At 47.0% G+C, this 27,950-nt stretch overlaps 1 protein-coding gene across 2 annotated transcripts; it reads left to right on the top strand.

Moving 5' to 3' along the window:
• Window positions 1–27,702, top strand: HNRNPUL2 (heterogeneous nuclear ribonucleoprotein U like 2). 2 transcript variants are annotated; one of them, XM_066610197.1, is made up of 15 exons: window positions 1–572; window positions 9,380–9,512; window positions 11,301–11,374; window positions 12,181–12,320; window positions 14,746–14,836; window positions 14,948–15,060; window positions 15,420–15,683; window positions 16,357–16,479; window positions 19,812–19,943; window positions 20,940–21,108; window positions 21,238–21,438; window positions 22,580–22,624; window positions 23,111–23,193; window positions 23,566–23,673; window positions 24,627–27,702. In XM_066610197.1, exons 1-15 carry the CDS (start codon window positions 128–130, stop codon window positions 24,693–24,695), a joined length of 2,190 nt encoding a protein of 729 aa, XP_066466294.1. In that variant the 5' UTR covers window positions 1–127; the 3' UTR covers window positions 24,696–27,702. The 2 variants fall into 2 exon arrangements, with proteins under 2 accessions (XP_066466294.1, XP_066466295.1); XM_066610198.1 differs by lacking the exon at window positions 22,580–22,624.
• The last annotated feature ends 248 nt before the right edge of the window (window positions 27,703–27,950 follow it).

Here is a 27,950-nt window from a genome sequence, read left to right as displayed (position 1 = left end):
GCGGCGGCGTGGCAGTGGTGGCGGCCGCTGCTGCTGAGGAGAGGCGAGCGCGGGAGTGCGCAGGCGCGGCGCCGTCCCCGACTCATCGCGGCCCCCCCGCCCTCCGGCACCCATCGCAGGCGCGGCCATGGACGTGAAGCGGCTGAAGGTGACGGAGCTGCGGGCCGAGCTGGGGCGGCGCGGCCTGGACGCGCGCGGCCTGAAGGTGGAGCTGGCGCAGCGGCTGCAGGAGGCCCTGGACGCCGAGATGCTGGCCGCGGGGCCCGACGAAGGCGGGGAGGCGGCGGGCGCGCAGGGCCTGGGCCGGGCCTGCCTGGCGGGGGGCGCGGGGGGCGACCCCTACGACATGGAGGACGAGGACGAGGACGACGAGGACCCCGACGAGGACGAGGAGGCGCTGCTGGCCGACGAGGAGGAGCCCGCGCCCGCGTCCTCGCAGCCCGCGCAGCCCCAGGCGGGCGGCCTCAACGGCGCCCAGCCCGCCTCCGAGGAGGACGCCCCGGGAGCCGCCGAGGCCGCCGACCAGGCCCCCGCCGGAGCCCAGGCCGCGCCCGCGCCGGGCGAGCAGCAGGGTGAGCGCACGTGTGAGCGCAGACACGCGGGACGCGCCTGAGCTGGTGACACTGTTGTGTGTGCAGAGCTCTCTGGGGTCTGTGTGTGCACCGCATGCCTGTGTGTGTATACTGTGTATATAAGGCGCCTCTGTGTTTGTGTATGCTTGTGTGCGTATACATATATATGCATACCTGTGTGTGTATGCATGCTTGTGTGTACGTGCATATATTATATGCATACATACATCTGCACACACACATATACATACATACCTTTGTGCAGGGGGTATGTGTATATGTATATATATATGTGTGCCTGTGTATGTATATATATTATGTGTGTGTGTGTACATGCATGCCTCTGTGTGCTTATATCTTTTATCTATACCCAAGCTAGAGATAGATATCTTTTGTGTATGGCTAGACCAGTGGTTCTCACACGTTTAGCATTGGGACCCACTGTTTAGTAAAAGAATCTTGTCGGGACCCACCAAAAGTGATGTCATGACCGGGAGCAGGGAAATTTTTAAGCATCCTAGGCTGCAATCCTACCTACACTTACCCAGGAGTAAGTCCTATTTACTATCATTGTTAAAAGCATATACATAGTAGTCTGTTGAAAATACAGGTCTGAAACATTTCCCCAAATGCAGTCACATGCTATGGTAGCACCAAGTCTAATATATTAAAAATAAAATATTGAAATGAATGGGGACCCACCTGAAATCAGCTCATGATTTGAGAAACACTGGGCTGGACACTGGATGAGGCACTTTTTGTGTATACTGATATTGCATATAGATAGGCCTCTCTGTGTTTATATCTGTCTGTATACCCGAGCCATGGTATATTGTGTCTCTTTGTGTAGAGATGGAGATATGTGTGTATGTTAAGGGTGTGTAACTGTGCTACCCTCTAGGTGTTCAGGTCTCTGTCTAGACACCCAAGCTACAGGTAGATGGCTCTATACAGAGAGAAACATACTTTGTATGTGTATTGATATAAATGTGTATTGAAAATATACAGGTTCAGAGCTACTTGTTTTGTGTGCAGAGATGGAGAAATCTAGATCTCTTGGATGTATATCTAACTACAGATGTGCAAGCCTCTGTGTGTCTATATCTATACACCCAAGCTAGAGATAGATATCTTTTGTGTATAGCTAGACCCAGAAAGAGATACTTTTTATGTGTATTGATATTCCTTATAGATAGATAGGCCTTTCTATGTTTATGTCTCTGTCTATATACCCAAGCTACAGGTATCTATCTTTTGTGTACAGTTAAAGACAGAGAGAGATGCGCTTTGTAGGTGTATTGATGGAAGTATGTGTGCTGGAGATAGGCAGGTGCAGATCTATGTGTTTCTGCACAGGTATAGATCTGTCTGCACAGATGTGTGTAGAGATGGAGAAATGGTCTCTTGGGTGCATAGAGATAGATATGCCTCTCCCTGTGTGTTTAGGTCTCTATGCACCCAAGCTACAGGTAGAAATCTCTCTTTTCCATATGGCTTGATACAGAGGGATGTACTTTGCATGTGTTGTGCACACTATACGTATCAATAGATACATGCATCCAATGTGTACACTGTTGATATAGATATGTGTACTGGAGATGGACAGGTGCAGATCTTTGTGTTGTGTGCACACAAGTATAGATGTATATGCATAGATGTGTGTATAGAGATGGAGAAATATATCTCTTGGATGGTGTGTGTGTGTGAAAAAAGTCTCTGTTCATGTCTCTTATCTATACACCCAAGCTATAGATATATCTATCTTTTGTTAGATATAGATGTTAGGTCAGCGGTTTTCAGTCACTGTGCCATGGCACATTGGTGTGCCATGAATGGTCTACAGGTGTGCTGCAGGAGTTTGGTGGGGGGGGGGTCATATATTAATTAGGACTGCTGGGGGATGTGAGCCCCTGACAGGTAGAGTGATGTGCCTTATCAACTGTAAAAAAAAATTGATGGTGTGCTTTGACAATTTTAGTGCTTTTTCAATGTGCTGAGAAATTAAAAAGGTTGAAAATTTGCTGTTTTAGATATAAGTTAGATTCAGAGACGTATGTTCTATACTCCTGCTTCCCAAACTGTGGGTCTGTGGCCCACCAGAGGGTCCCAATGCAATCTTTGGTGGGTCACTAAACTGACTATGACTAGATTAGAGAATTAGGTTAGACTTTGTGCATCTAGGTTAAACAGTCTGCTACTTGGGGAGCACTATGGCCAGATAACCTTGAGGTTTTCCTGCAGAAATTCGTCCATACCCCTTCTAAAGGCACCTAGGTCAGATGCCATCACCACATCCTGTGGCAAGGAGTTCCACAGTCTAATTACATCCTAGGTCAAGAAATATTTTTTGATGCTTGAGTGGTTGGTAAAGCTTTTTTTTTTTTTAAGGTGGGTCCCAATATGAAAAAGTTTGGGAACTTCTGTGCTGCGCAGGGTATGGACAGAGTGGACAGACGGATGTTCTTTTTCTCTCTCACACAACACCAGAACTAGGGGGACACCCTCTAAAATTGATTGTTGAGAGAGTTAGAACAGGCAAAAAAATATTTCTTGACCCAGAATGTAATTAGTCTGTGGAACTCCTTGCCACAGGTTGTGGTGACCCTTTAGAAGGGGTATGGACAGATTTCTGGAGGAAAACTCTATCGTAGGTTACAAGCCATGATGGGCATGTACAGTCTGAGATGCGGGCTAGGTAGGAATTTTTCCTGTCATCCAGAGTGGCAGTAGATGGCAGGGTTTTTTTTGCCTACCCCAGACTGGTGAGAGAGGAGAGATGTGTTCACTAGGTTTCATACATTAAAAAATGGTTACTTGTGTTTAAACCCAAGTGCAGCCTGGTGTCTTCATTGGGGGTGCAAGGGTGAATAGAATGTCAGATGCAGGGGAATGACAGCAAGATGCAAGTATCTTGTGGGCTCCTTAAGACATATGGCGGGCTGCTGTGAGGTACAGGAAGCTGGATTAGATGACCCCCTTTGGCCTTAACAGCAGGGCTGCTTGTTGATATAAATACGTATTTATATTCTCAAGATTCATATATTCATATACAGATCGATTATCTCTTATCCGGGCTGCTTGGGACAGGAAGGTGTCTGGATTTTGGGATTTGTTTGGATTTTGTAATACTTGTGTAAATAGGTTGAGAAATGCTTCCTCTTGACCTTTTCACTGTTCCCTGGAGATCTACTGGCCTGTTAGACACTTTTCCACAATACCTGTACAGATCTACACCACAGAGCAGAGAATAGAACTTACAACCTGTAGCTGCACTGTATGTAGGAATGAGCATCAGACTATAGTGTTCATACTATAGAGCAGGGGTCTCCAAACCCCGGCCCGGGGGCCAGATGTGGCCCGCAGCAAGCCTTTTTCTGGCCCGCAGCCAACCTCTTGACCCCTGAAAGCCTCTGGCCCACTCAACTGAACATGACCAGAACTGTACTCTGTGTCTGGAGGGTGTTCTGAGGGTCAGAGAGGTTGAATGAAGAGCCCATTCATTCATTTATTCACTCATCTAAGTTCCATCTCAAATTTATTTATTTAAATTTTATATTTAAATTTTTTTCCGGCCCTCCACATATTTGATGCGGCCCTCTGGTTGAAAAGTTTGGAGACCCCTGCTATAGAGACTTTAAAAAGAAATCTTGGACAAAAGTGTCTGGATTTCAGGATATCCAGGCTTTGGATGTCTGGATAAGGGGTAATCTCTGTGTGTGCATTTTTAAAGTCTCTTGGGTGCATATAGTTGCCTCAGTACATTTATGCCTCTATATCCCCAGCCATTTTCAACCACTGTGCCATGGCACACTAGTATGCAACGAGTGGTCCACAGGCGTGCCAGAAGAATTTGGGGGAAGATCATTTATTAGTAGGGCCAATGGGAATGTGAGCCTCCCACTGGCAGCATGGTGTGCTTTGTCAATTGTCAAAAACTTGATGGTGTGCCTTGTCAGTGTGCCATGAGATTAAAAAGGTTGAAAATCGCTTAAGCTATAGATATATCTACCTTTGTGCGTGGTTAGATACGCCGAGAGATTCTTCTTGCGTGTATTGATATAAACGTAAATGCAAGAGTCATATATCCATATATTTCTTTGTGTGTGTAAAGAGATGAACCTCCTGTGTTGATAGAGGTAGAAAAACAACTCTGGGGGGAAATAGCCCCCCTCTTTTTGTCTTACTCCCCCTGGGTGTTGTGTAATAAAAATAAACATGGAGGGGTGGGTGGGGGTGTGTGCGTATGTATAAAGCTCCTTTTTGGCTCCAGTCTCTTGCATTTGATTTTTCCGGACTTAATGGTGTTTATATAGTGCCAGTGTTGCAAGCAACTTTGCACGGGGGTGGAAAACAGAGCCTCTGTACTCCTTTCCCAGGGGTCTTACAATTTGACTGGGGATAGGGAAAAAATTGCAGTTTTCAGTGAAGGTGAACAAGCCCCTCACCCTGTTTACAATCTTCATGTTGACATGAGATAAGGGGTGGAGGCAGAGATCACGTGGGAGGGGAAAACTGTTACTGTTTTCAGTGTAAGAGGACAAGCTTCTTCCCTGGAGGGGGGCTTATCCTCTAGGTATTGACAAGAGGGAGGCAGGGGGTCAAATAGGGGAGGAAGCATTTGTGCAGTTACAGTGCAAGAGGATAAGCTGCTGCCCTATGGAGATTGCAGTCTAGATGTTGGCATGAGGGTGGTGGTGGAAGCAGGTGGGAAAGAGGGAAAGAATTCCTTGAGGTTTCAGTACAAGCCCCTGCCCAGGGGGCTGACAGATCAGCTATAGGAGACAACAAGAGAGGGGATGGAGGTCAGGATAAACAGGGGAAGCATATGCAGTTGTTTGTTCCATGAGTGTAATCTACTCAGTTGACTGGGGCTTTTCTCCTGCTTCTCAGCCTACACTGGAAATAATGTTTATTATTTAAATGTGCAGTATTGTAGGAGTGGTGGTGTTTAAGGGCCCCCCCACTGGTGTTTAAGAGATTAGGGACAGGGCAGCAAAAGGTGCTGGCTGATATTAACATGCCAGTCCAGAGTAGTGGCCTCTCTGTTGCTCTTGGCATGTGATTGCAGCCTGTGGATTTTTAACTTGGGATACATCACAATGGGATTTAATTCCCAAGTCAGAGCAGAAGGTTGCAATCTTACAGCCCCAGTGTATGCATGTTTATTTGGAAGTACAGGTGCAGCCTATTTATCCACGGATTTTTTATCTGGATAAAAAAATAGGATAGCCTATTTATCCACGGATTTGTCTCAACGCAAATGGGGTGGGGGAACCCAAAGTACAATCCTTTCCGCACTTTCCTGGGTGTAAGCCCCATTGACTACAATGGGGCTTTCTTCTGAGTAGAAACGCATAGGGCTGGACTCTTAAAAGATCAGCATCCCAATTGTGAAAGAAGCCGGGCAGCTGGCAACGGGAGGTCTGAGTACGGAGCGGAGGGGCGGGGATTGAAAACAGCTGCCTTAGTTTCCTTCCATCCAGAAGTGTCAGGCTGCAGCATATTTGCTTAACTCTATGGAATTTAGCACAACGTGTTTTTTGTTAATCGCGCCGAGTCACAGAATGAAACTAACTTGGATAAATAGTCTCCACCTGTAACTACTTTATTCAGTAGGGCTGACATTTGAGTAAGCGAGTGTAGGATTGCAAGCTTAGAACCAAGCCTGCGCATCTTAATGCCAAAAGCTATACTGAATTCAATTGGCTTGGCTTCCAAGTACTGCAGCTGTGTGCCTCTTATAACCAAAACACAAACATCTTAAGATGCTCTTGAAGTTTAGGCTGTGATCCTTAAGCACAGGCATATGAAAAGCAGACCCAGTGAATCCTGTCAGGCTGATTTCCGAGTATACATGCTTAGGATTGCACTATTCCTTGAGAACCAAGAGCTGATTTGTATTTTGATGAAGATAAAAGTTCTGGCTAAAACGTAAAGAACAGATTTATTAAAGACGAGCAGTTAATAAATTCACATGGGTGGGGATTGGTAATGGGAAGCTTGTGTCGTCACCTGTTACTCTTGTTGTGCATGGCCCCTCTTTACATAGAAACGTCACAAGTCTCTTGTGGTCTCCAGTCCACAAAAGCTTCTGCTGCCATAAATCTGGTAGTATTTAGAGGGTGACACAAGGCTTTTGTTTTGCTTTCATTATTGTACAGTAATGAGTTGCATGTACTGAATTCATCTCCCTGCCGCCCCTCCACCATTGACCTTTTCTTTGTGGTTTCTCTCTGGAAGTGTAGATTGTAAGCTTGGAGGAGTTTTTCTCTGTTTCTTACTCTGAAATATCATGCATGTTGATAGCACTCTATTAATCATATTATGTTTGTAAAGAGCTCTCCCTCAACAAGCAGAACTATGAGAATTGATGCTCTCAAGTGCTGTGCATGTTTATGGGCTCTGTATAAACTAATCATAATAGTAGCTAACCTGTGAAGCAGGCAGTCCCCTTTTCAGGTCTTGCCTTTGCTGCAGTTATGAAGTGGTCTCTGGGGAAAGCCACTATGTTCTCTGTCCAGCCACTCACAAAATATGGGAATAATTGTAATATAGAACTCTGTTTGTGTTGGTGGGATAGTGGCTTCAGTTGGACCCAAAGATCCTGAATTTGAATCCTTAGTTCACTGGGTGACCTTGAGCCACTTTCACCTAATCTTACCTCAAAGGGCTATTTTGATTATCATGAATGGGGGTGGGTGGGTATGTGTGCCATCTTAAGCTGCTTGAAAGAGTTAGGGGGGGGGGAAATCTAATATGATGCACATAAAGCACTTGAAATTATCAAGTACTTGATAACCATATTCTTGAATATGGTTAGCACTTGAAATTATCAAGTACTTGATAACCATATTCTTGAATATGGTTAGTAAATACCTGGGCAGGGGTCTGCCTCTCTTTGCTTACGAGTCCCTCTGTAAAACAATGATGGTGGAACAACAGTTTCCACTTCTGGAAGCCAGGAAATTATCTAAATGGGTTTTCTGTCTGTAATAAATACTTAACATTTTACACCATACATACGAAATGATCAGAGTGCTTTGCATTATCTCACTAAGCCTGACAACAGCCCTGTAAGGTACCTCAGTGTTTCCATTCCTGTTTTTGGAGTGGGAGGGTGTTGAGGCTGACAAGAGTAGTGGCTTATCTAAGGTCCCCCAAGAGTTATTGGCAAAGGCGAAACCTGAACTTGGGGCCCAGCTTCTATTAACTTCTGTGCCATATTAGTTTTTAACCAGGGTGGTGTAGTGGTTTGGGAGGTGGACTTAGACCTGGAAGATCCATGTTCAAATCCCCCCTCAGCCATGAAACTTCCTGGGTGACCTTGGGACAGTCACTTTCTCTCAGCCTCACCTACCTCACAGGGTTGCTGTGAGTACGAAAGGAGGGGAGCAGCTGTGTACACCGCCTTGAGCTCTTTGGAGGAAGGGGGGTATAAAAATGTGAAAAATAAATAAGCAGTGTGCTATATACATCAGATGTGGTGGCTTGGGGAGCTGGAGGCCAGGTCTATTTACATGGTGGGTGCTTGCAAACCTTGGCTGGTTGTTTAGAGGCACATGCACTATGGATAGGAGCTTTTGTGATTGTTGTCCTTGAGTAAACTCTTTATGTCAGTAAAAGTGTCAGTACACAGACATGGCTGGAAAATCTCATTTTCCTCAGTTGCTTTATGGTACATCCTGCTGCAAGGAGGATTTTTGGGCTTATCCACATGAAATGTTGTAGTGGCATCTCTATGACTTGCTTTCCAGCGTGCAAAACTGTCCAAACTTTGGGCCTGACAATCAGTGTGTTTGGTCTCCAGATGGTCCAGGGTGAGGGTATCATAAAGTTCGGAGACGATGCCAGAGGTCTTGAGGGCTGAGCTTTGGCCGTTATCAATACGATTTCATGTGCTTCTTTCATTTTTGTCCAGCGTAGGCAACTGAACCCCACTGGTTAAGGGTAATTTCACATGTGTAACCCCCAAGTAATTTGTGAACATTTCCGCTGCTAGCTGTGATGCACTTGTGGTTACAAATTAGAGCTCTTGAGCATTTTCAAAGAAGAAAGCACATTGCAAGTTTATTGGCATAGGATATTTTGCAGTGGTTGCATAGGATATTATCTTGTTGGTTGTTTCTCATGCTCTCTGCTGTCCCTTGCTAGGTGATTGACATATCAGGCATAATGTTGATGTTTAGCAGACACCACATTCACTTTAAAGATTGTCAAAGTGGACCAATTTCTCCTTCAGAGTTTGACACAGAGTGACAGTCAACCTAAAATGAAGAAGCAGGAAACTTACTAAGCATGTAGGATTTAACCTCTAAAAGATCTGAACTGTGAGCACAGTTTTTGCCGCATCATAGTCTGTGCTTAAGATCTGGCTTGGATTTGTAGCATGAAATGCCTGCCCCTCTGATTCAAACACATAGAAACTTTTTGTACCCTCTGGTTCAGGAAGAAAGAAATCAAAATAAGTCTGGATTTTCAGTATGGGGTCTGGAAGCGAAACAGGATAAAGAATCATTCTTGCCAGGTGGCCAAAGTATAGTCTCTTGGAGATCTAAGAGTTGGATAACACGTATGGGTGAATGTCACCTAGAAGGCAATGTGAAGCTTGTTTATACTGACGGTTTTTCCTGATGTGAGGCTCAAGGGACCTGGGCTGCTTTCGGAGTCCAAGGTAAACACCTGATGCACGTTTTATTTCAAGATAGGAGAAGCCAGCAGAGCTTACATGAGAAATGGGTTGTCTGCTTTTCTTGATGGCTTTCAGTAAGATATTTCTCTTTATCCTTCTGCCTCCTGCCTCCTTGCAGCAAATGAAGATGATGAGAAAGCGAAGCAGGCTGGTCCAGATGGAGAACGTCGTGGACTAAAGAGGCAGCGGGAGGAGAAGGAAGAGCACGGCCGTGCCTATTACGAGTTCCGAGAGGAGGCTTACAACAGTCGGTGGGTCATTTTGTCTGTGAATTCAAGTCAGCTTGGAACCAGTGGTTGAAACAAGGTTGGGGCAGAGGGTTTAGAGCAGGGGTGCCCAATCCCTGGCCCTGGGGCCACTTGCAGCCCTCAAGGACTCCCAATCCAGCCCTCAGGGACTCCCAATCCGACCCTCAGGGAGCCTTCAATGAATCTCTGGCCCTCCGGAGACTTGCTGGAGCCTGCGCTGGCCTGACGCAACTGCTCTCTGCGTGATGGCCAGCTGTTTGACCTCTCACGTGAGCTGTGGGACGAGGGCTCCCTCCACTGCTTGCTGTTTCACATCTGTGATGCAGCAGTGGCAGCAAGGGAAAGGCTGGCCTTGCTTTGTGCAAGGCCTTTTATAGGCCTTGAGCTATTGCAGGACCTTCATTCTTTCATGTAAGTTCCATCTCTAATACATTCATTTATGTAAATTTATTCAGATTTGAAATGTAAATTCTTTTTTCCTGGCCCCCGACACAGTGTCAGAGAGATGATGTGGCCCTCCTGCCAAAAAGTTTGGACACCCCTGGTTTAGAGGATAGGGCACATGAGGCTAGGGCAGCTGTTTTCAACCAGTGTGCCGTGGCACATTGGTGCGCTGTGAGTGGTCGACAGGTGTGCCATGGGAGTTTGAGGGTGGGTCATTTGTTAGTAAGGCTATTGGGGGGATGTGAGCCCCCCATCAGCAGAGTGGCGTGCCTTGTCAATTGTCAGAAAACTGGTGGTGTTCCTTGACAATTTTAGTGCCTTGTCAGTGTGCCGTGAGATGAAAAGACTGACTGTCACTGTGGTCCTTAAAGTCCAAAGCAAGAGCATCGAACAGTTAACGCTAATCTACACTAAGTGAAGCTCAGTATTGCCCTCTAACTTCAGGACATGAGGTGCTTTGCACAATCCACCCATGCAAGAACCCCAGTTGGACTGCAGAGATGGCTGCAGTCTTCTTCCTCCTGAACCTGGTGTGGACTTGGAAGGCGTCTTATTCTCACAAGCCTCTTCTTCTTGGCTTGTAGAACCTATTGACAGCTGAAGGACTGTGTGTTATTTCTTGCATTTATTTGTCTCATTGTTTCAAACGTCTGCTTTCCCGCACTCATGTGTATTGCTGGAAGGAAGTACTAGTGCATTATGGGTTTAGATTGAATACTCACGAAGCTGCCTTGTACTGAATTGACACTTGGCCCACCTTGGTTGGCATTGTTTATACTAACTAGCAACCATTCTTCGGGATTTTGCATGGAGGGGGTTTCCCGGCCCTCTCTGGAGACTGAATCTGGGTAGAGCATGTGCCATTCATCCAAGAGGCACCTACTTAAATTATCTTGAGGAGCAGGGTACTGTCTGCCACTTAGAGTCACTGGCAATCAGCAATAGATAGTGCTAGGCTATATGGTCCATCTAAGTTGGTATAAGGGTGCTTTCTATGTGTCCTGTATTTGATGGCTGCCGGGGAGCAATTGGAGCCTTCTTGATTGCAACAACAATGGGATTCAAATCCCCCCATGGAAAAAGAGCAGAGTGAATTAATATTTTCTGGAAGGAATGGCAGGTCAGATCATCTGTTGTTGTTTCAGTTTCTACACCGATGCACTTTCAGTTTCCACGTTAATGTGCTTTGTGTGTTTTAGAGCTAGATGAGAATGTACTTATCTCACAAGTAAGAGTGGCAATAAAGATAGGCAGAACCGTGAACTGAAGCAGTTGTGGGAACAAGCAGCTTCTGCTGCATGCAGTCTTGACGCAACCGGGCCTGTTGTTCTTCCCCATCTCGTGCAGATCCAAGTCACCACCGCCACCAGAGGAAGAGGCCAGGGAAGAGGATGATGAGAATGTTGTGATCTTGGACACGGGTATGTGTGTGTTCCACGTACTGACATTTACAGACAGACAGGTACAAGCTTGACTGTAGAGAGAAGTGTGTGCACACCTGAAGGTTAGGGTGACGGGTGGGTTTCATCGGTGGCCCCCGCGAAGACCGCGTCAGTCTCATGGTCCTTTGAAGGGATCGAAAGCTCTGTAGTAAAGATGGCGAAAGCTGTAGCAGCGGGAGGAGTGAGGTTTCTATCTTGCAAGTGTTAAGGCAGCATTGCCCATTATGATAACTTGGTTCAGTTTTACCATCATAAGAATCTGTTTCAGTGCAGCACTTAAAGGCTGCAATCTTGTGCACTCTCCAGGGAGCAAACTCCAGGGCGTATTAAATGCGATGTGACTTTGGCTTCGCAATAGGCATTGATAGGCACACACACACTACAAAACGCATGAGAGCTGGCATGGGGCAGTGGCTACAAGATAGAGCTGCAACTAGGAACTTCTCCAGTTCAGATCATGCCCCTGCCATGAACCCGGTGGGCGGCCTCAGGCAAGCCACTCCTTCTCAACTTCAGTCTTCCTTTTCTGCAAAATGAGGATGAACACTCACAGAGTTGTTGTAAGGACAATCTCATGCTAATGCATGGGACGTGCTTGGCAACATTCGAAGCACTTCTACAGATGCTAAGTATTTTTATTATAGTCTACTGTTGGGTTTTGTTTGTCTGCACTTCTAGAGGGCACAGCTCATCCCAGTTTGTTTTTTTCCTGGGTCCATTTTGCAACCACAGAAGTTGTCCAGGCCCTGATTTTAAATACAAGCCGTGTTTCATTTCTCGCATAGCTACATCCGATCTTCACTTCAGAGCCACCAAGGACCGCTACGGAGGGCAGCCTCTGTTCTCTGAGAAATTCCCCAACCTGTGGTCTGGGGCGCGAAGCACCCATGGAGTGACAAAGGGGAAGGTCTGCTTTGAGGCAAAGGTGAGATGATCTGCTGGGGGGCAGTGCAATGCCCGGTGTGAGCATTCAGCAACAGGTACCCTCTGAGCCAGTTCAATGATGCACAGCATGTTTATTCTGGCAAGTCATGGCTTGGATTTGCACACTTCATTGTGAGCGGAGTAGTGAGTACTTTGCTTGGATCTCTCTAGGTGGACTTTGCTTCGTGAATGGAAATATTTTCAGGAAGTGGACTCTTGTTTCAGTTGAAGCTGGCAGTCGAGCCTCAACTGCTGCTGTTTCATTTCTGCTTTTGAGTCTGTCTCAGTGTGTGCCTCTTCTGATTAATGCAGATGTAGAAATTTTTCAGTTGAAAAGCAAAAAATGTAGTCTACAACCATTTAGTGTTATCCAAAAGTCGTTCTCCTAGAAGCATTCCTTTCTCTGCAGTTTCTGAGGCCCTTATGCAAAGATGGCAACATGGTGAGAGCTTCTTTTTGAGTCTCATCCACTGTGGCTGCCAAAGAGGGAGAGGAAGGCCTATCTTGTCCAGCTTCTTGTATCTCACTGTGGCCCACCAAATGCTTCAGGAAGTACACAAGATAGCAAGACACAACCTGGTGTCCTCCCCTGCATCTGGCATTCTGAGGTAGCCCACATCTAAAAGCAGGAGCTTGCACTTACCTACCATGACTTGTAACCCATGGTGGACTTTTCCTCCAGAAATTTGTCCAGTCCCCTCTTAAAGGCATCTAGGCAAGATGCCATCACCACTTACTATGGCAAGAAGTTCCACAGACTAATTACATGCTGGGTAAAGAAATATTTCCTTTTGCCTATACTAACCCTCCCAACACTCAATTTGAGTGGCTGTCCCCTGGTTCTGGCGTTGTGTGAGAGGGAAAAGAGTACATAAGAACGGCCCCACTGGATCAGGCCATAGGCCCATCTAGTCCAGCTTCCTGTATCTCACAGCGGCCCACCAAATGCCCCAGGGAGCACACCAGATAACAAGAGACCTCATCCTGGTGCCCTCCCTTGCATCTGGCATTCTGACATAACCCATTTCGAAAATCAGGAGGTTGCGCATACACATCATGGCTTGTACCCCATAATGGATTTTTCCTCCAGAAACTTGTCCAATCCCCTTTTAAAGGCATCTAGGCTAGACACCAGCACCACATCCTGTGGCAAGGAGTTCCACAGTAAAGAAATATTTTCTTTTGTCTGTCCTAACCCGCCCAACACTCAATTTTAGTGGATGTCCCCTGGTTCTGGTATTATGTGAGAGTGTAAAGAGCATCTCCCTATCCACTCTGTCCATCTCCTGCATAATTTTGTACGTCTCAATCATGTCCCCCCTCAAGCGTCTCTTTTCTAGGCTGAAGAGGCCCAAACGCCGTAGCCTTTCCTCATAAGGAAGGTGCCCCAGCCCAGTAATCATCTTAGTCGCTCTCTTTTGCACGTTTTCCATTTCCACTATGTCTTTTTTGAGATGCGGCGACCAGAACTGGACACAATACTCCAGGTGTGGCCTTACCATCGATTTGTACAACGGCATTATAATACTAGCCATTTTGTTCTCAATACCCTTCCTAATGATCCCAAGCATAGAATTGGCCTTCTTCACTGCCGCCGCACATTGGGTCGACACTTTCATCGACCTGTCCACCACCACCCCAAGATCTCTCTCCTGATCTGTCACAGACAGCTCAGAACCCATCAGCCTATATCTAAAGTTTTGATTTTTTGCCCCAATGTGCATGACTTTACACTTACTGACATTGAAGCGCATCTGCCATTTTGCTGCCCATTCTGCCAGTCTGGAGAGATCCTTCTGGAGCTCCTCACAATCACTTCTGGTCTTCACCACTCGGAAAAGTTTGGTGTCGTCTGCAAACTTCGCCACTTCACTGCTCAACCCTGTCTGCAGGTCATTTATGAAGAGGTTGAAAACCACCAGTCCCAGGACAGAAGTCTCTCTATCCACTCTATCCATCCCCTGCATAATTTTGTATGTCTCTGTCACGTTCCCCCTCAGGCACTTCTTTTCCAGACTAAAGAGCCCCAAACGTTGTAGCCTTTGTAGATAGTCGTTCCTCTCCTAGTTTAGCAAAAGGGGCCATGTCTCCCATCTGGAGAGGTACCAATAGAGCAGTGTGATTTGGGCAGCATTTAAACATTACTTGATTCTTTGCACCAGATGTGTAAAAACTTCAGCTGTGGAGGAGGTAATTTCACACAGTAGTAATACTAGTCACTTTAAACGAGATTGGATACGGACCTTTTTTTTGTTTAGGTTTTTTGGGAGTTGATTATCAAATGCAGCTTGTTCACAGCATTTGCCCAGAGCATTAGTTCATTGGTGAAAGCAGCCTGGGTTACAGCAGTGCTCTGTTCTGGGCCTGCATTGCCAGCTTTCTGACCAGTGCCTCAAATAACCCTTCTCTCCCTTGATCCGTCTTAGGTGGCACAAAACCTCCCGCTGAAGGAAGGCTGCACGGAGACAGCATTGCTCCGCGTTGGATGGTCTGTTGACCTCTCTCGTTCACAGCTAGGTAAGTGGCCCCTCCTGCCATGGTCTCTGAGCGGCTGAGCTGTTGCGTCGTGGAGAGGAGGGCGCGCATTCTGCTCATAGCGCCCCAGTAGTAAGTGTTTCTCCCTTCTAGGTGAGGATGAGTTTTCTTATGGCTACGATGGACGAGGGTTGAAGGCTGAAAATGGGCAGTTCGAAGAGTTTGGTCAGCCCTTTGGGGAGAATGATGTGATCGGTTGCTTTGCTGTAAGTGCAGTGACAGAGGCCTTGGGCCAGCTCTTAAGGGGCTGCTTTGGTGTCTTCGGAGTAGGCCAGGGGTCGGGGAAATAAGGTTCTGTGCCATCAATGTGCATCTAATGATGCAGATTTGTTCCTGCTCCTTGCCCGGATAGCAGATGCATTTGGGGACCATCATGAGATTAGTCATTGTGCTTCTTGTAAGCATGTCCCCAAAACTTTGGCTAACCGAAGCAGTGGGAAGTCTGCTGCACCACCCATTGCTTTGCGTTTTAGATGGTACTAAAATTCTGTTGCGTGCTTTCTGAGCAAGAACTGCCTTTTGGCCCCAACTTCCTGCTGACGTGTTTGCTCGCCCTGCATTGCAGAACTTTGACAGCGAAGAGGTGGAGCTGTCCTTCTCCAAGAACGGAGAGGACCTCGGTGTGGCTTTCCGGATCAACAAGGAGTCGCTTGGCGACAGAGCCTTGCTGCCACACGTTCTGTGCAAAAACTGCGCCGTGGAGCTGAACTTCGGCCAGAAGGAAGAGCCTTTCTTCCCAGTCCCAGAGGACTATGTGTTCATTCATGCTGTCCCTGTTGAGGATCGGGTGCGCACACCCCTGCCACCCAAGACCACTGAGGAATGTGAGGTAATGCAGGCTTCCCCTGCCGTGGTTGCTGGAGAACTTCCTCTTGTTCCATTGGGCCCTGATAGCTCAGTAATGTGCCTCAAACCTTTACTTCTCTCTGTCCCTCCTCATTGGGAGATATCCATCATCACTGCCTTTTACCCTTGAGAAAGAAATCTGATGGCTTCCCTGGTGTCCAGGAGGGGGAAGGGTTGCTGCTGTCCTCTTCCTGTCTGTCTGTTTTGGTCAAGAGGCAGTCAAACCCTACCCTTCAGGGAGGAAAGCCCTCTTGCCTACTCCCCCCTCCCCACTTCTATTCTGTTTTTCCTTCATCGTTATCCTATGTCTTCATTGTTTAGCAATAGGCTGTCTCCTAGGAAGGTGGTGGGAGCCTTGCCAGAATCCAGAAATTCCACTAGTTAGTGTGTGTTTGAATTGCCAGTGAAGGGTTCCTTCCCCTTTTCTGGGGGACGGACGGACGACTTTTCTTCATATCCCTATCCTGATAAAAGAAAGGATACTTACTGTTGTAATGTTCCCAGAGTATGGTGGCCAGAATGACACATGATCTTTTGCGCTGCCATCTTAATGCACCTTTTGGGAACTGTGATCCTGGACGGATGGTGGTTCAGCGGCTCTCTTTCCATTGGCTGTTTTTTAAACTTGTGGGCATCCTCTCCCACCCTCATTTCAGGTGCTGCTGATGGTTGGGCTGCCAGGGTGTGGGAAAACCCAGTGGGCACAGAAGCATACCCAGGAGAATATAGACAAGCGCTACAACATCTTGGGAACAGACACTGTTCTCTACCAGATGAGGGTAAGTGGCTAGAAATTGGTTTCAGGTGTCTCCCGAAAGATAGTTTGGTATATCCTGTAGAGATGGGGTTGACGTATTTCCCTGTTCGCTTGTTGCAGCGTGTTTTTGCTGGGTTATTACGGACAGTTTGGGCTGTGTCTGAATAATACCAACCTTGCATTAGTAACAACAGGCAGGTGTGTCTTTTGGTAGTGACAATGCTTCTCAAATGTGACCCTGAAAATTCTTTCCAGTATTTATTTTCAGATAAAAAGACTGTCTGAAATTCCCCATCTCCTGTTTTCTCTGGCCACCATTCTGAAGTGATGAAAAAAGCTCAAGTTTTTTGGGCTGAGAAGGTCTTAAAAACCTCAACTCCCTGGTGGCTACCATTTTTTTTTTCTTCAGAATGACACTGTGCCACAATGTGTCACTTAAAGGGCATTCTGGTGTGAGCTCCTGGTAGCCTACAGGAGACAGCTACCAAGAAGAGCCTCTTGCTACCCCTGCCAAATTGGCAGCGATGAAATCCCAGGGGAGAAATAAAGGACAGCTTCCAGCCAGTAGGAAGTTGCCCCAGAAATTCTCTCAGTTTCTCTACTCTCTCCACAAGTTGTCTCAAGTTCCAGCCTATGTGAATTTTGTCCACCATCCTAAGTTTGAGTTGGTACATGACCCAGTGAGAGTTTTTGCCTGAGTACTAGCATATGTTGAAATACACTATTTTCAATTTCAATTTCCAGAAACCTTTATTGGCATTAAAACAGAGAAAAAGAAACAATAGCGGTAGCCAACGCAGTGGCTAGGTTGCCAAGAGAAAATCACAGCAGGGAACTGATAAGGAAAAAAGGGGGATTGAAATACACTATTTAAATGTATGTAGAAATATTATATTTAAAATAGATCCCACCTTTTCATCAAATGCCCTACCAGAATATGAGCAGGTTCATGTCAAGGAACGTGTCCCCTTTAAGGCATTGTGACCCCAAGGATCAGTAACCAATGATAGCATATATGCAACTTGGTAGTGGCTCTCCAAGGTTTCCCAGGCCTTTTCCAGCATTACCTGGAGATGCCTGTGAATGAATCAGGGGCTTTCCGCCTACAAAGCATTGCTGTGCCAGTGAGGTACTGACATTCCCCACAGGACCTTGTAGTTCCACAGGTGACTTTTGAATTGGGCCCACAAGCTGGCTGGGTATGTACTCTCCTGCACTAGCCTGCTGTTTTGCAGTTCTGGAAGGAGTCCCAGTTATTTGCTGGGTTGACACAATACAAAACCATGGTTTCTTCTAACCATGGTTAAGAACCAAAACACGGTTTCCAAACTGAAAACAGACAAAACATGGTTTTTGCTACGTCAGTGCTTTTATTTATTTCATCTACTCAAGACTTGGCTTCATAAGGTCATATGTGCATATCTGTTGCTATGGTGTAGTGGTCTCTTGGGGGCAGAGAAGTAGCTCTAATTGGTATATTGATGGCTTGAGAGTTCAGAGAACATGGAACCATGGTCAGTACTCTGCAAACCAACTTCAAACCAGGAGTTCAGATCTTAGTTTGCTCGCCTCAAACGAATCATGGCTTGTGGCCAAGAACATAAGAACATAGGAACAGCCCCACTGGATCAGGCCATAGGCCCATCTAGTCCAGCTTCCTGTATCTCACAGCGGCCCACCAAATGCCCCAGGGAGCACACCAGATAACAAGAGACCTCATCCTGGTGCCCTCCCCTACATCTGGCATTCTGACTTAACCCATTCCTAAAATCAGGAGGTTGCGCATACACATCATGGCTTGTACCCCATAATGGATTTTTCCTCCAGAAACTCGTCCAATCCCCTTTTAAAGGCGTCTAGGCTAGACGCCAGCACCACATCCTGTGGCAAGGAGTTCCACAGACCGACCACGCGCTGAGTAAAGAAATATTTTCTTTTGTCTGTCCTAACTCTCCCAACACTCAATTTTAGTGGATGTCCCCTGGTTCTGGTATTATGTGAGAGTGTAAAGAGCATCTCCCTATCCACTCTGTCCATCCCCTGCATAATTTTGTATGTCTCAATCATGTCCCCCCTCAGGCGTCTCTTTTCTAGACTGAAGAGGCCCAAATGCCATAGCCTTTCCTCATAAGGAAGGTGCCCCAGCCCCGTAATCATCTTAGTCGCTCGCTTTTGCACCTTTTCCATTTCCACTATGTCTTTTTTGAGATGCGGCGACCAGAACTGGACCAGAACCTGGCCAAGGCTCAGGTTCAGACACCACAAACTGTGATTTAGCTAAACAAGCCATGTTTTGGGGTTATGTCTCAACCCAGCCAGTCTGTGGGTTGGGAGAGCAACTCCGTGATTATCTTGAACCACTAATCTGTTTATACCTTCAAGAGCAAATTGGTGGTTTGAATTTACTAAGAGACATTGCTTAGGGTGGACAGGGACTGGTGGTGAAACCAAAAGCTTTCAATTTCCCTTCCCTTGTACATATATGTGGCCATGTAAGTAACACCAAGGGTGCTCATCTCTGCTGTGCAGAAGTGGGTGGAGTTCAGAATTTCCTTGAGAAACAAATACACGTGACCTATGGACAAACCCACTGTTGACAGCAGATTAGTATGCCTGAGGCATGCTGCAAGCCGGGGATGCTCAGCAAGGATTGACATCTCTCTGTCTGAATTCCTGATTGTGTAAAGTAAGGGTGACAGATTTAAATCAGTGTTTCTTCTAGACTAGGGGAGCTCTACTGAAGTGAGGCAAGTCATTTCCTTCTGAGTAGTATTGCTGGAATGAATCAACCAGGCCTTTCATCTCTTCGTTGCATTGTTTACATTTACTGCATCTTCCTCTGAGGCAGTTTCTACAAAGTGTTTCCTAATAGGATCTCTTCTACTGCCAGTTGCCCTGACAGATTTTTTTTGTAGACCAAATGCTAGTTGGAATCCATGCCAGAAAATGCCTGTTCTCTTCCAGCATTGCTTTCTGTTTTAGCCTGTCCCTTCTCCTTGGTCAGATTTGCCTTATGCGGCTCCTACCCACACTAAGCAATTAACATGTCAATGTCCTCCGTGAGGAAACTTCCCTGTTCTTTGGTAGGCAGAATCTTAAACATTCATGATTAAAAATACTGACCTAGACAGTTGCCACGATCAGGAAGTTGCCAGGCATAAAATAGAAGATCACTTGAATGGATCAGTGGGTGAAACATGTGGCAACTTGCCAATAGGACCCCATACCCAGCTCTAGCTGCACCACCACACTGTCTTTGCTCCAGCACATAATAGTAGGATATAGAATGTGTGTTAGAAATGTCTTTCCTTGGTTGATTCCTTTTGTCCCGTCCCCCCCTCATTCTTTTGTCAGACAAAGGGCCCTGAAGTTGAAGAGGTCCTGGACACCAAGAGTCGAGATCTGCTAACTCAGCAAGCCGCCCGTTGTGTTAGCAAGCTGGTCCAGATTGCCCCAAGGACAAAGAGGAACTTTATTCTCGATCAGGTATTTTTGCTTGAACTTGGGAGGAGGGGGGGTGATGGTGTCAACAGAGAATGTGCAGAAAAAGTACAAATGGACATAATCAGAACATAGTTTCTACAAAGAGAGGTCATAAGGTTGGTACTCTTATTACAAAGAGCTACGCTGGCTATGGACTTTCCTTTTCCACCTGACTTTCTCACCTTAATTAATCACTTCGGAGGTTTGTGATTGTGTACTAATTTAATGGGCTTTTGAAATTGCACCTTTTTTTTAGTTAATTGCACTTTATTTCATTTCAGTCATTGCATTTTGTTATTTTTCTCTGTGTTCTGTGCTGCCTTGAGCACTCTGTTTGTTCAAAGGGGGAAAAGCAAGATATAAATAAATGGGCTGAAGGAGCTGGGAAAACGAGAGAGGTCTCAAAAACTGAGCAGTGTGGAGAGAGTAGTATCCCATGATACTAGAGCAACTGGGAGCAAACAGAAAGCTGCATTGGGCAATATACTGCATAATGAACATGTAACAAGATGGAATAGCTTTAGATGGCTTTTAGAAAGGATTTAGGCCCCTAATAGTGGAGTACAGATCTTAACGATGGCTGTTAGCCCCAATAGCTGCAACTTCAGAAGCTGTTTACGTACAATTAGCAGATGCTCATAGGTGGTTGTCCATCATGCTTTACTTGTGAATTTCCTTGATGCTTGCCTGGGTGCTTCTGAAGACGGCATGCTGGGCTAGATAGGCATTTGATCTGAACCAGGGAGGTAATTACAAAACTTTAATTCCCTGCAAAGTGGGGGCATTTGGCATTTCTTCCAGATTTTGGGTCGCACACCCCTCTGAGAATTGAGAGCCTTTTGTGACTCTCAGAGGTTTGAGGCATCTGAGATGCAAGGAACCAAATGTGGTGTGATTGATGGCCATTAACTTAGCCTGTCACCATTCTGCTCCACTATGGGTTTGTGAGGGCTTCTGGCCGCTGATGCTCCTTGCATCTCTTCCTGTTCCTCTCTTCAGTGTAATGTGTACAACTCTGGCCAGCGGCGGAAGCTGCTCAACTTCAAGGGGTTCTCACGCAAGGTGATCGTCCTTGTCCCCAATGAAGAGGACTGGAAGCAGAGGCTGGAACTAAGGAAGGTGGATGAAGGGGACGATGTACCCGAGTCGGTGATTCTGGAGATGAAAGGTAGGCTGCAGGGATCCTGATCTTGTGATGGGGGGGTGCCAAGGAGGTGCCATTGTGGGGCTTTTCCTGAGAAGCAGGGCGGCCCAGAACTTGGCTGATGTCCCCTGTGCGTCCTTGTTCTGTCTCCAGCCAACTTCTCTCTTCCGGAGAAGTGCGATTACATCGACGAGGTCCTGTACCATGAGCTTGCCAAGGAGGAGGCCCAGCCCCTGGTCACTAAATACAAAGAGGAAGCCCGGAAACTGCTCCCGCCCTCTGAGAAGCGGACAAACCGCCGCAACAACCGTAACAAGCGTAATCGCCAGAACCGGAACCGTGGCCAGGGATATGGTGAGGCTTTGCACATGTTGAGGGCTGTCTTGTCTGCAGATCCTTCAGGTGCCCTTCAGGTCCTTCAGTCTCCCAAGGCTGTGGAGTTGCTGTTCCCCCAGATTCCAGAGGCAGGCAGGGTCTCCCTACTCAGAAGTGGTATTGGCTTCCCTCCCCCCCCCCGTGGTTCCCTTGTTTCTTAATCCCACCTTGTGAGTTTAACTTTGCAGGATTAGACCGTCTTGTAAAAACCTGCAGCCGCAAAAGAGAATGTTTGGCTCTCTTAAGAGACCCTGGCTGTGGCAGGTAACAGCGTTTTGCTCAGGTCTGGACTAATGAGTAGACACCAGACTAAGTGGCATATCGGACCATCCCTGATGTGAATCTTGCCTCTGCCATTAGCCAGTCTCTCTCAGGCGCTGTGGTCCCCACCTGCAGTTCAAGGCCTGAGACTGCTGCTTTGCTTACTTCAGAGCGCTGTGTGGTTAATCCCAAACAGTGTGTCTCGTGGGTGGTGTCTGGGATCGCCCCGTTGGTCCCTGCGGATCAGGCCGAAGCATCATCACTGGTGGCAGGGCTGATGTCCAGTGCAGTGCAGGAGGAGTCGGGTGTAGCTTTGCCTTCATTAACCTGATGTCCTGCTCTGTGTCCTAATACACTTCCATTCCTAGCTTTAGGGGCTTCCCATGGATATGATCCCTTTTTCCTCCTCCCTCTGGGGCCTGACCCTAAGGGGAAAGGAGCCAGGTGCCAGTCCACACTGCTGCAAGTGTGTCCCAGCTTTTTCTCAGACCCCCCAGTCCCATGTGCCGGGTGACTAGTGGCTGGTCTTCATCTGAGCCGAGCCATCCCTTTTGCCTCCTTGTGTGTCTGCTTCTGAAGTCACTGTTTAGCTCCTTGGTGTTTCCAGGCCTCAGCTTTACACAGTACTTGCTGAAATATGTCCTGGGGCTCATGGACTCCACCTGTGTAACTTGCCTTCTAGGCTCCTGCTGCTTCTCCTTCTTCCTTGCTGAGCCGCCCACCCCCACCCCTTTCTTTGCTTCTGCTCAAGTCTAGATGCTGTTTCCACGGCAGAAGCAGGCAGTCCTTGCAGTTGTTTTCAGGAGGGCTGGAAAGTTCAGATTCTCACTGTGAGCATTTTTTGTTTTCTTTTTGGCAGCTCAGTCCAGGCATCCAAGTATGCAGCACCCCCCCGGGCTGCTGTGTGAGTAGCGCAATCCTCTGTGGGAGACGGAGTGGGGCGGTGGGGAGGGGGAAGGGGATGCACGCTGATGTCGCTTTGGGAGTAGAGGGAGGGAGATGGGCTGCCTTGGAGTGGCATTTGTGGAGAACGCACTTGGCGTTGGGCGGTCCGCACCAGGCTCCCTCGGAAGGGTGTCGACTTAGCTCCTCCCCGTATAGATTTAGGAAATGATGAGGTTTACCTGCCTAGCCAGCCACAGTGAGAAGCTTCTGCTGATCCTAATGTGTTCTCGGTCCCTCTTTTAAAAAGGTGAACGCAGCTAAGCTTCTTCCCCCCCCTCCTTAAGTCTTCTGATTTCTTCTGTGCTATCTAAAAGTGTACTACATCTCTGCAAACAGGGGAGATGCCAGGTCAGCCAGCAATGTGGTTGCAGCAGCCATTCATGTTTTCAGCTCGTGCCACTGTCTGAACTACTCACTCCCCTTTTTTCTCCCCCCCCCCTTTCAGTTGGTGGCCAACGCCGAGGTTACGACAACCCCCGGGGTGGTTACGGGCAACAGCAGTACTGGGGACAGCCTGGAAACAGAGGCGTGAGTATATCCCTTTTCCCAGTGTTCCCAGTGTTCATGTGTCAGCTTGACTCTTGAGTAGGCCAAAGAAGCGAGGGGCAGACTTGTCCTTTCTTTCCCATTGTAAAAAGCCAGTGATTTCATTTTAGAAGCCGTTGAAGTTTCTAGTTCTCATGATTCAAGAGAATTTGCACATGCCGTCTGAAGAGCCAGAAATTTTAAGTTTCAAAAGAGCTGGAAAATTTAACATTGTGGCTTCAGGGGTATAGAAGAAGCCCCCTTTGTCCCCTCCCTTGTTCACCCTTGGTCTCTACCAAGTTGTTAAGAGTTGGAGCCCAGGGACAGGTGACTTGTGCGCTGCATGAATCTGATTTTCTGCTTTTTAACCCACAGGGTTACCGCAACTTCTATGACAGATACAGGGGGGACTACAATCGTTTCTATGGACGGGATTATGAGTACAATAGATACAGAGACTACTACAGGGACTACAATCGGGAGGTAAGCCATGATTCTAGGATGCCGGCCTTTGTGCTTCCTATTCCTGGAGACATTTGCCTGCTGGAGCTTTTTTTGTCTGCTGCAGCATTTCAGAGTGTTAATTCTCCATTCTTAGTCGATAGCCCCCCTTCTCTCACACCTTGTGTGTGGTGTTTTATCTGCTGCCTTCGAGACCAAGGTCTCTCAAAGCCTTTCTTTTGCAGTTTCAAAAGGCAGCATAGCCAAGTGTTGCTCCTGGTTCTTACAGCTCCAAGAGGCTTGATTTTAAATAGTTGCCAGGAAGACCTGGCAGCAGGTGAGAGCTACAAGGGGCTGAGCTTCTACCCCATTGAACTGCAGATGTAAGAGCATGCTCTTCCCCCTCCCTCCAGTCTTTTTGTCTGTAGCAGCAAAAAGGGACTGTGGTGGGGGTAGACAAGATTATGACAGTCCCCAGTCAACATTGGATGTTCTAGCCTCTGTTGCTCTTTTAAAAAAAAAAACTGTTCTTGTTCTCTTAATCATAGCGGGAGGGAACCCAGCAGATCATGAGAGTTCTGGGTACAGGGATTGAAGCTCCAAGTTTTTCTCCAGGACCTTTTGACAAGGATTGGAGCAAAGGAGGGGAGACTGGGATGGGTTAAGCTACAAGCTTGGAGAAGCCTGTGGACATTCTCTGCAGGGAGGACCTGGGTTCCAAACCTGCCTCTGCTTATGTGGTCATTTTGTGACCTCGCCCTTTCTTACAGCCTCAGTTCCCCAGTCTCTAAAATGGGATTGTTAGAAAGACCTGTTAACTGAGATCTGTGCATTCCCTGCCACCTCGTATGTAAATGTAAATGCGTGGTTATCCCTCCAGTCTGTGCCAACTCTGGAACGAGCAGCTGCATACAATGAGCGCATCTGGTCTAAGGGGAGGACTTTGGTCCCATTGTACTTGCTGCATAATGAACAACTTCCATTTTCCTTTTTAGTGGCAGAACTACTACCAAGACAGAGACCGATACTACAGGAACTACTACGGCTACCAGGGGTACCGGTGAAACCCCAACCATCTCCACCCTTCAGCCAAGCAATTGAGGCTCTACAGGGGGCGGGGGGGGGCGTGCCTGCCACTTCCCAAGACACAACCAGTGGAAAACAGGGCTGTTGGGGAGAGTGGGCAATGAGGGGGTGGGGGGGGAAGGTTAAAAAGAAATTGTAAATTTTTTTTAAAGTTTGTTGAAAAAGAATATTGTCTTATACTATTAAAAAAGAGGGGAAAAAAACATTTCAAACCTAGTTTAGACATTTGTAATCAAAATGTTTGCTCAAAGAGGAGAGCAGCACTTAGTGTTGCCCGTGATTGGACAGGAAGACGTGACATCAGAGCAGCTGGACTGGCAGCCAGGTAGGTGAGGGAGGCCAGCATGTAGGCTTAGTCCTTGTGGGCATGCTCAGCGAGAGGAAATGCGACAGGAGAGGGAGGTGCAAGTGAGGGCATGCAGGGAAAATGACGGCCACGGACGGGGTGGCGGGTTGGGACATCTTTTGGCTTTTAACTCACACGTAAACAAAGTGTATTTTTAAGGTTCTCGTTCACCGCTCTGTGTTCCAGAGTGGTGGCCTAAACTCTCTCCATTCTAGACGAACCCAGAGACATGTTTCCATCTTGGAGCCACCGAGAGAGGGGAGAGAGAGGCAGGCTGTGGTGCTCCTCTTTCCCTCCCATTCAAAGTTAGGCCTGAGTTTTCAGACAGTGAATTGCTGGGAGGCCTCTTGGACAGCAACCTGTCCCAGGCCAGAGGCGTCCCTTGAGCCTTCGCCCCTCTTGCCCCTGAAGTCTCGCCTTGAAAATCTCAGCAGAATCTTTCACAAACCAATCCTGATTGAAGGAAGAGCAAGAGCTTGGTTTGCCAAGGCCTCGTGCTTCCCTGGCCAAAGCAGGCTGCCTTAGGTGCCCCCTCTCCCCCCCCTTTAATCATCTCTGTATAGTATCTGTCCTCTTTAGTGGAGTGGAAGGAACATTTTTTTCTCAGGGTTTCTGCAGGATCTTCTCATTGTCAGCACCTAACGTGTATATAGGCAAAACTGCGCAAGCATGTAACTTTCACCTTTTGAGGCGCATAGTGCTGAGAATAGCAACAATTTTTTACAATGGGGAGGGGGGGCGTGGGGGGGGCACAAATCATTCTGTGCTTGTGGTTTTGATAAATTGGTAGCCTCTGTATATAGCGGATGGGGAGGGAGGGAGATCCACGCTTGTTTGGGAGGGGGTGGAGACAGTTGTGCTTGTCTCTTGCAAGAGAAAATGTTGGTTTTCTAATGCTGGTCCTTTTGGTTGTGCATCCTGTTGATTTCTATTGAAATGCCCCCCCCCTTTTTTTCTCTAGTTGATGCTCCCAGCTATAACACTTAAACCATCCTCTCCAGTGTGTGTTTTGTGAGAAGGGTGGAAAATGTGATCCTTCCACAGCCCAGTTGCGTGGGTCTCGTGCCGGGTACCCTCTTCTCCTAGGGTGGGGGCTTCATTTTGTTCCCCACTTGTGATGGGATTAATTATTGCTTCCTCATTAGCCTCTCTCCACAGAACACCGGGGCAAGGGGCTTTCTCCAACAGCCTGTCTTCCTGGTTGGGCATGAATTGTGTAAATATTCCTCTGGTCCCCCACACGCCTCCAGCTTGGTTAATCATGTCTGATTCCCAGCCACAGGGACTGAAGATTTGCCTCTGTTCCTTGTGATTCACTGTTTGAAATTCAAACTTTTAAATTTTTTCCTTTTAGAACGCTGAGTTTTTTTTAGACGTAGACACTCAAATTCTCTTTCCGGCTTTTGCAGACGTCTCTATCCCTATACAAATGCTCATTCTTGCATCACAGCTAGACAAAATGAATTGGGGAGGCCTGCCAGCTCCAGAAGGCATTGATCATTAGATTGGGGGGGGCTGATGTGGGGCAAGGGGAGTGCAGAGGGAGGGCAGCAGCTATCTCTGAGCCCTCTTTGTCATGTCCTTCCCCCACACACACCTTGTTTTCTTTCTTTTTTTTTTTTTCAAACAGGAGCTAGAGAGAAACAGGATTCCTCTATCTCCATGCATGTGTGTACTCAGAATGTGTGATTGTGTGACAACTGTTTTTTATAACAAAGTTAACTGGTATTTTAAAAACGCTTTGGGCCACTAGAAAATATTCTTCTGGGGAAGAAGGGGGAAAGGGGTGTGCGCGTGTGAGAGAGAGCGAGCGAGCAAATAACTTCAGTAGCTGAACGTTCACATGGGTGCTTGATGGTTTGGTGTTGTGAACCGTTGAACTTGGATGTGATTTTTTTTCCAGCTTATGGAGCACTGGCGAAAGGAGGGCCTCTGTTGCACCTCTTGGGATCTCAGAACTAGGTGGAGAAGGTGCTGGTGGGGAGCGGGCAGGAGGGCAGCTTCTGAGCGGTCAGGAAGTTGCCACCTCTGTTAGACAGAACAGCTTTTGAAGCTATGATCCTTTTAATATAGAATCCAAAAAGGGGGGGAATGTCTAAAACTGCCGCATCCTTAGACCATCAGACTGAGAGATGTTAGCGACTCTTAGATGTCTTTTTTTTCTGCACACGGTTTTTATTATAAAAAGAAAAAAAGGAAAAGAAAAAAAATTAAAAGGATAAAAAATTCCAAAAAAAAAAAAAAGAAATTCAGCCTGTTCAAAATCTGTTAGTGTTTTTTTTTCATGATTGTATGTCTTAGTTGCTGTAGATGGAAAAGCTCGAGCACGAAACGGAGGCTGTAAATGTTTTTACGAACTGTAAAACGTTTAAGTGGCCAGTAAAAGAAAAAATGAGAAAAAAGGGGTTTTGCCATTGAACATGTAACTGTGGGGTTGTTTACATCTGTAACTTTCTTTCCTTAATAATTCTGGCATATGTAGGTTGATAAACTTCCATTTTTAGAATAAATAGCCATTCGCTTGACTCCACATCCTTCTGTTGCTGTGCTGACCTTCTTCACTGTGGTTGTGATGCTTTTGGCTCTGTTCTCTCCCCTTCCCTGTCCTCCCCAATAAAAAGAAACACAAAAAACAAAGACTCCAGCAAGCTGAGGTTCCTTATCATGGAGGCAAAAGCTTCCCCGCCGACGGAACATGCTGCCTCTAGCAGACGTAATGCCTTGCAGTGAACCCCACTGGGCAAAAAGAGCATGTGGGTTAAGGATATGGTCTGTGTGTGTGTTGGAACCATTGTGGAAGTTAGGGGTTAAAAAGGAAGTGCTGGCTGCTTTGCATCCCAATGCAAATAGCTGTGGGTGGGATTTTTGTAGGGAGGAGGGAACTAGC

This window comes from Tiliqua scincoides, chromosome 15, assembly GCF_035046505.1.
Source record: "Tiliqua scincoides isolate rTilSci1 chromosome 15, rTilSci1.hap2, whole genome shotgun sequence".
Taxonomy (NCBI): domain Eukaryota; kingdom Metazoa; phylum Chordata; class Lepidosauria; order Squamata; family Scincidae; genus Tiliqua; species Tiliqua scincoides.
Note: the sequence above shows the minus strand (reverse complement) of the source record. Positions and strands in the feature narration are given on the sequence as shown.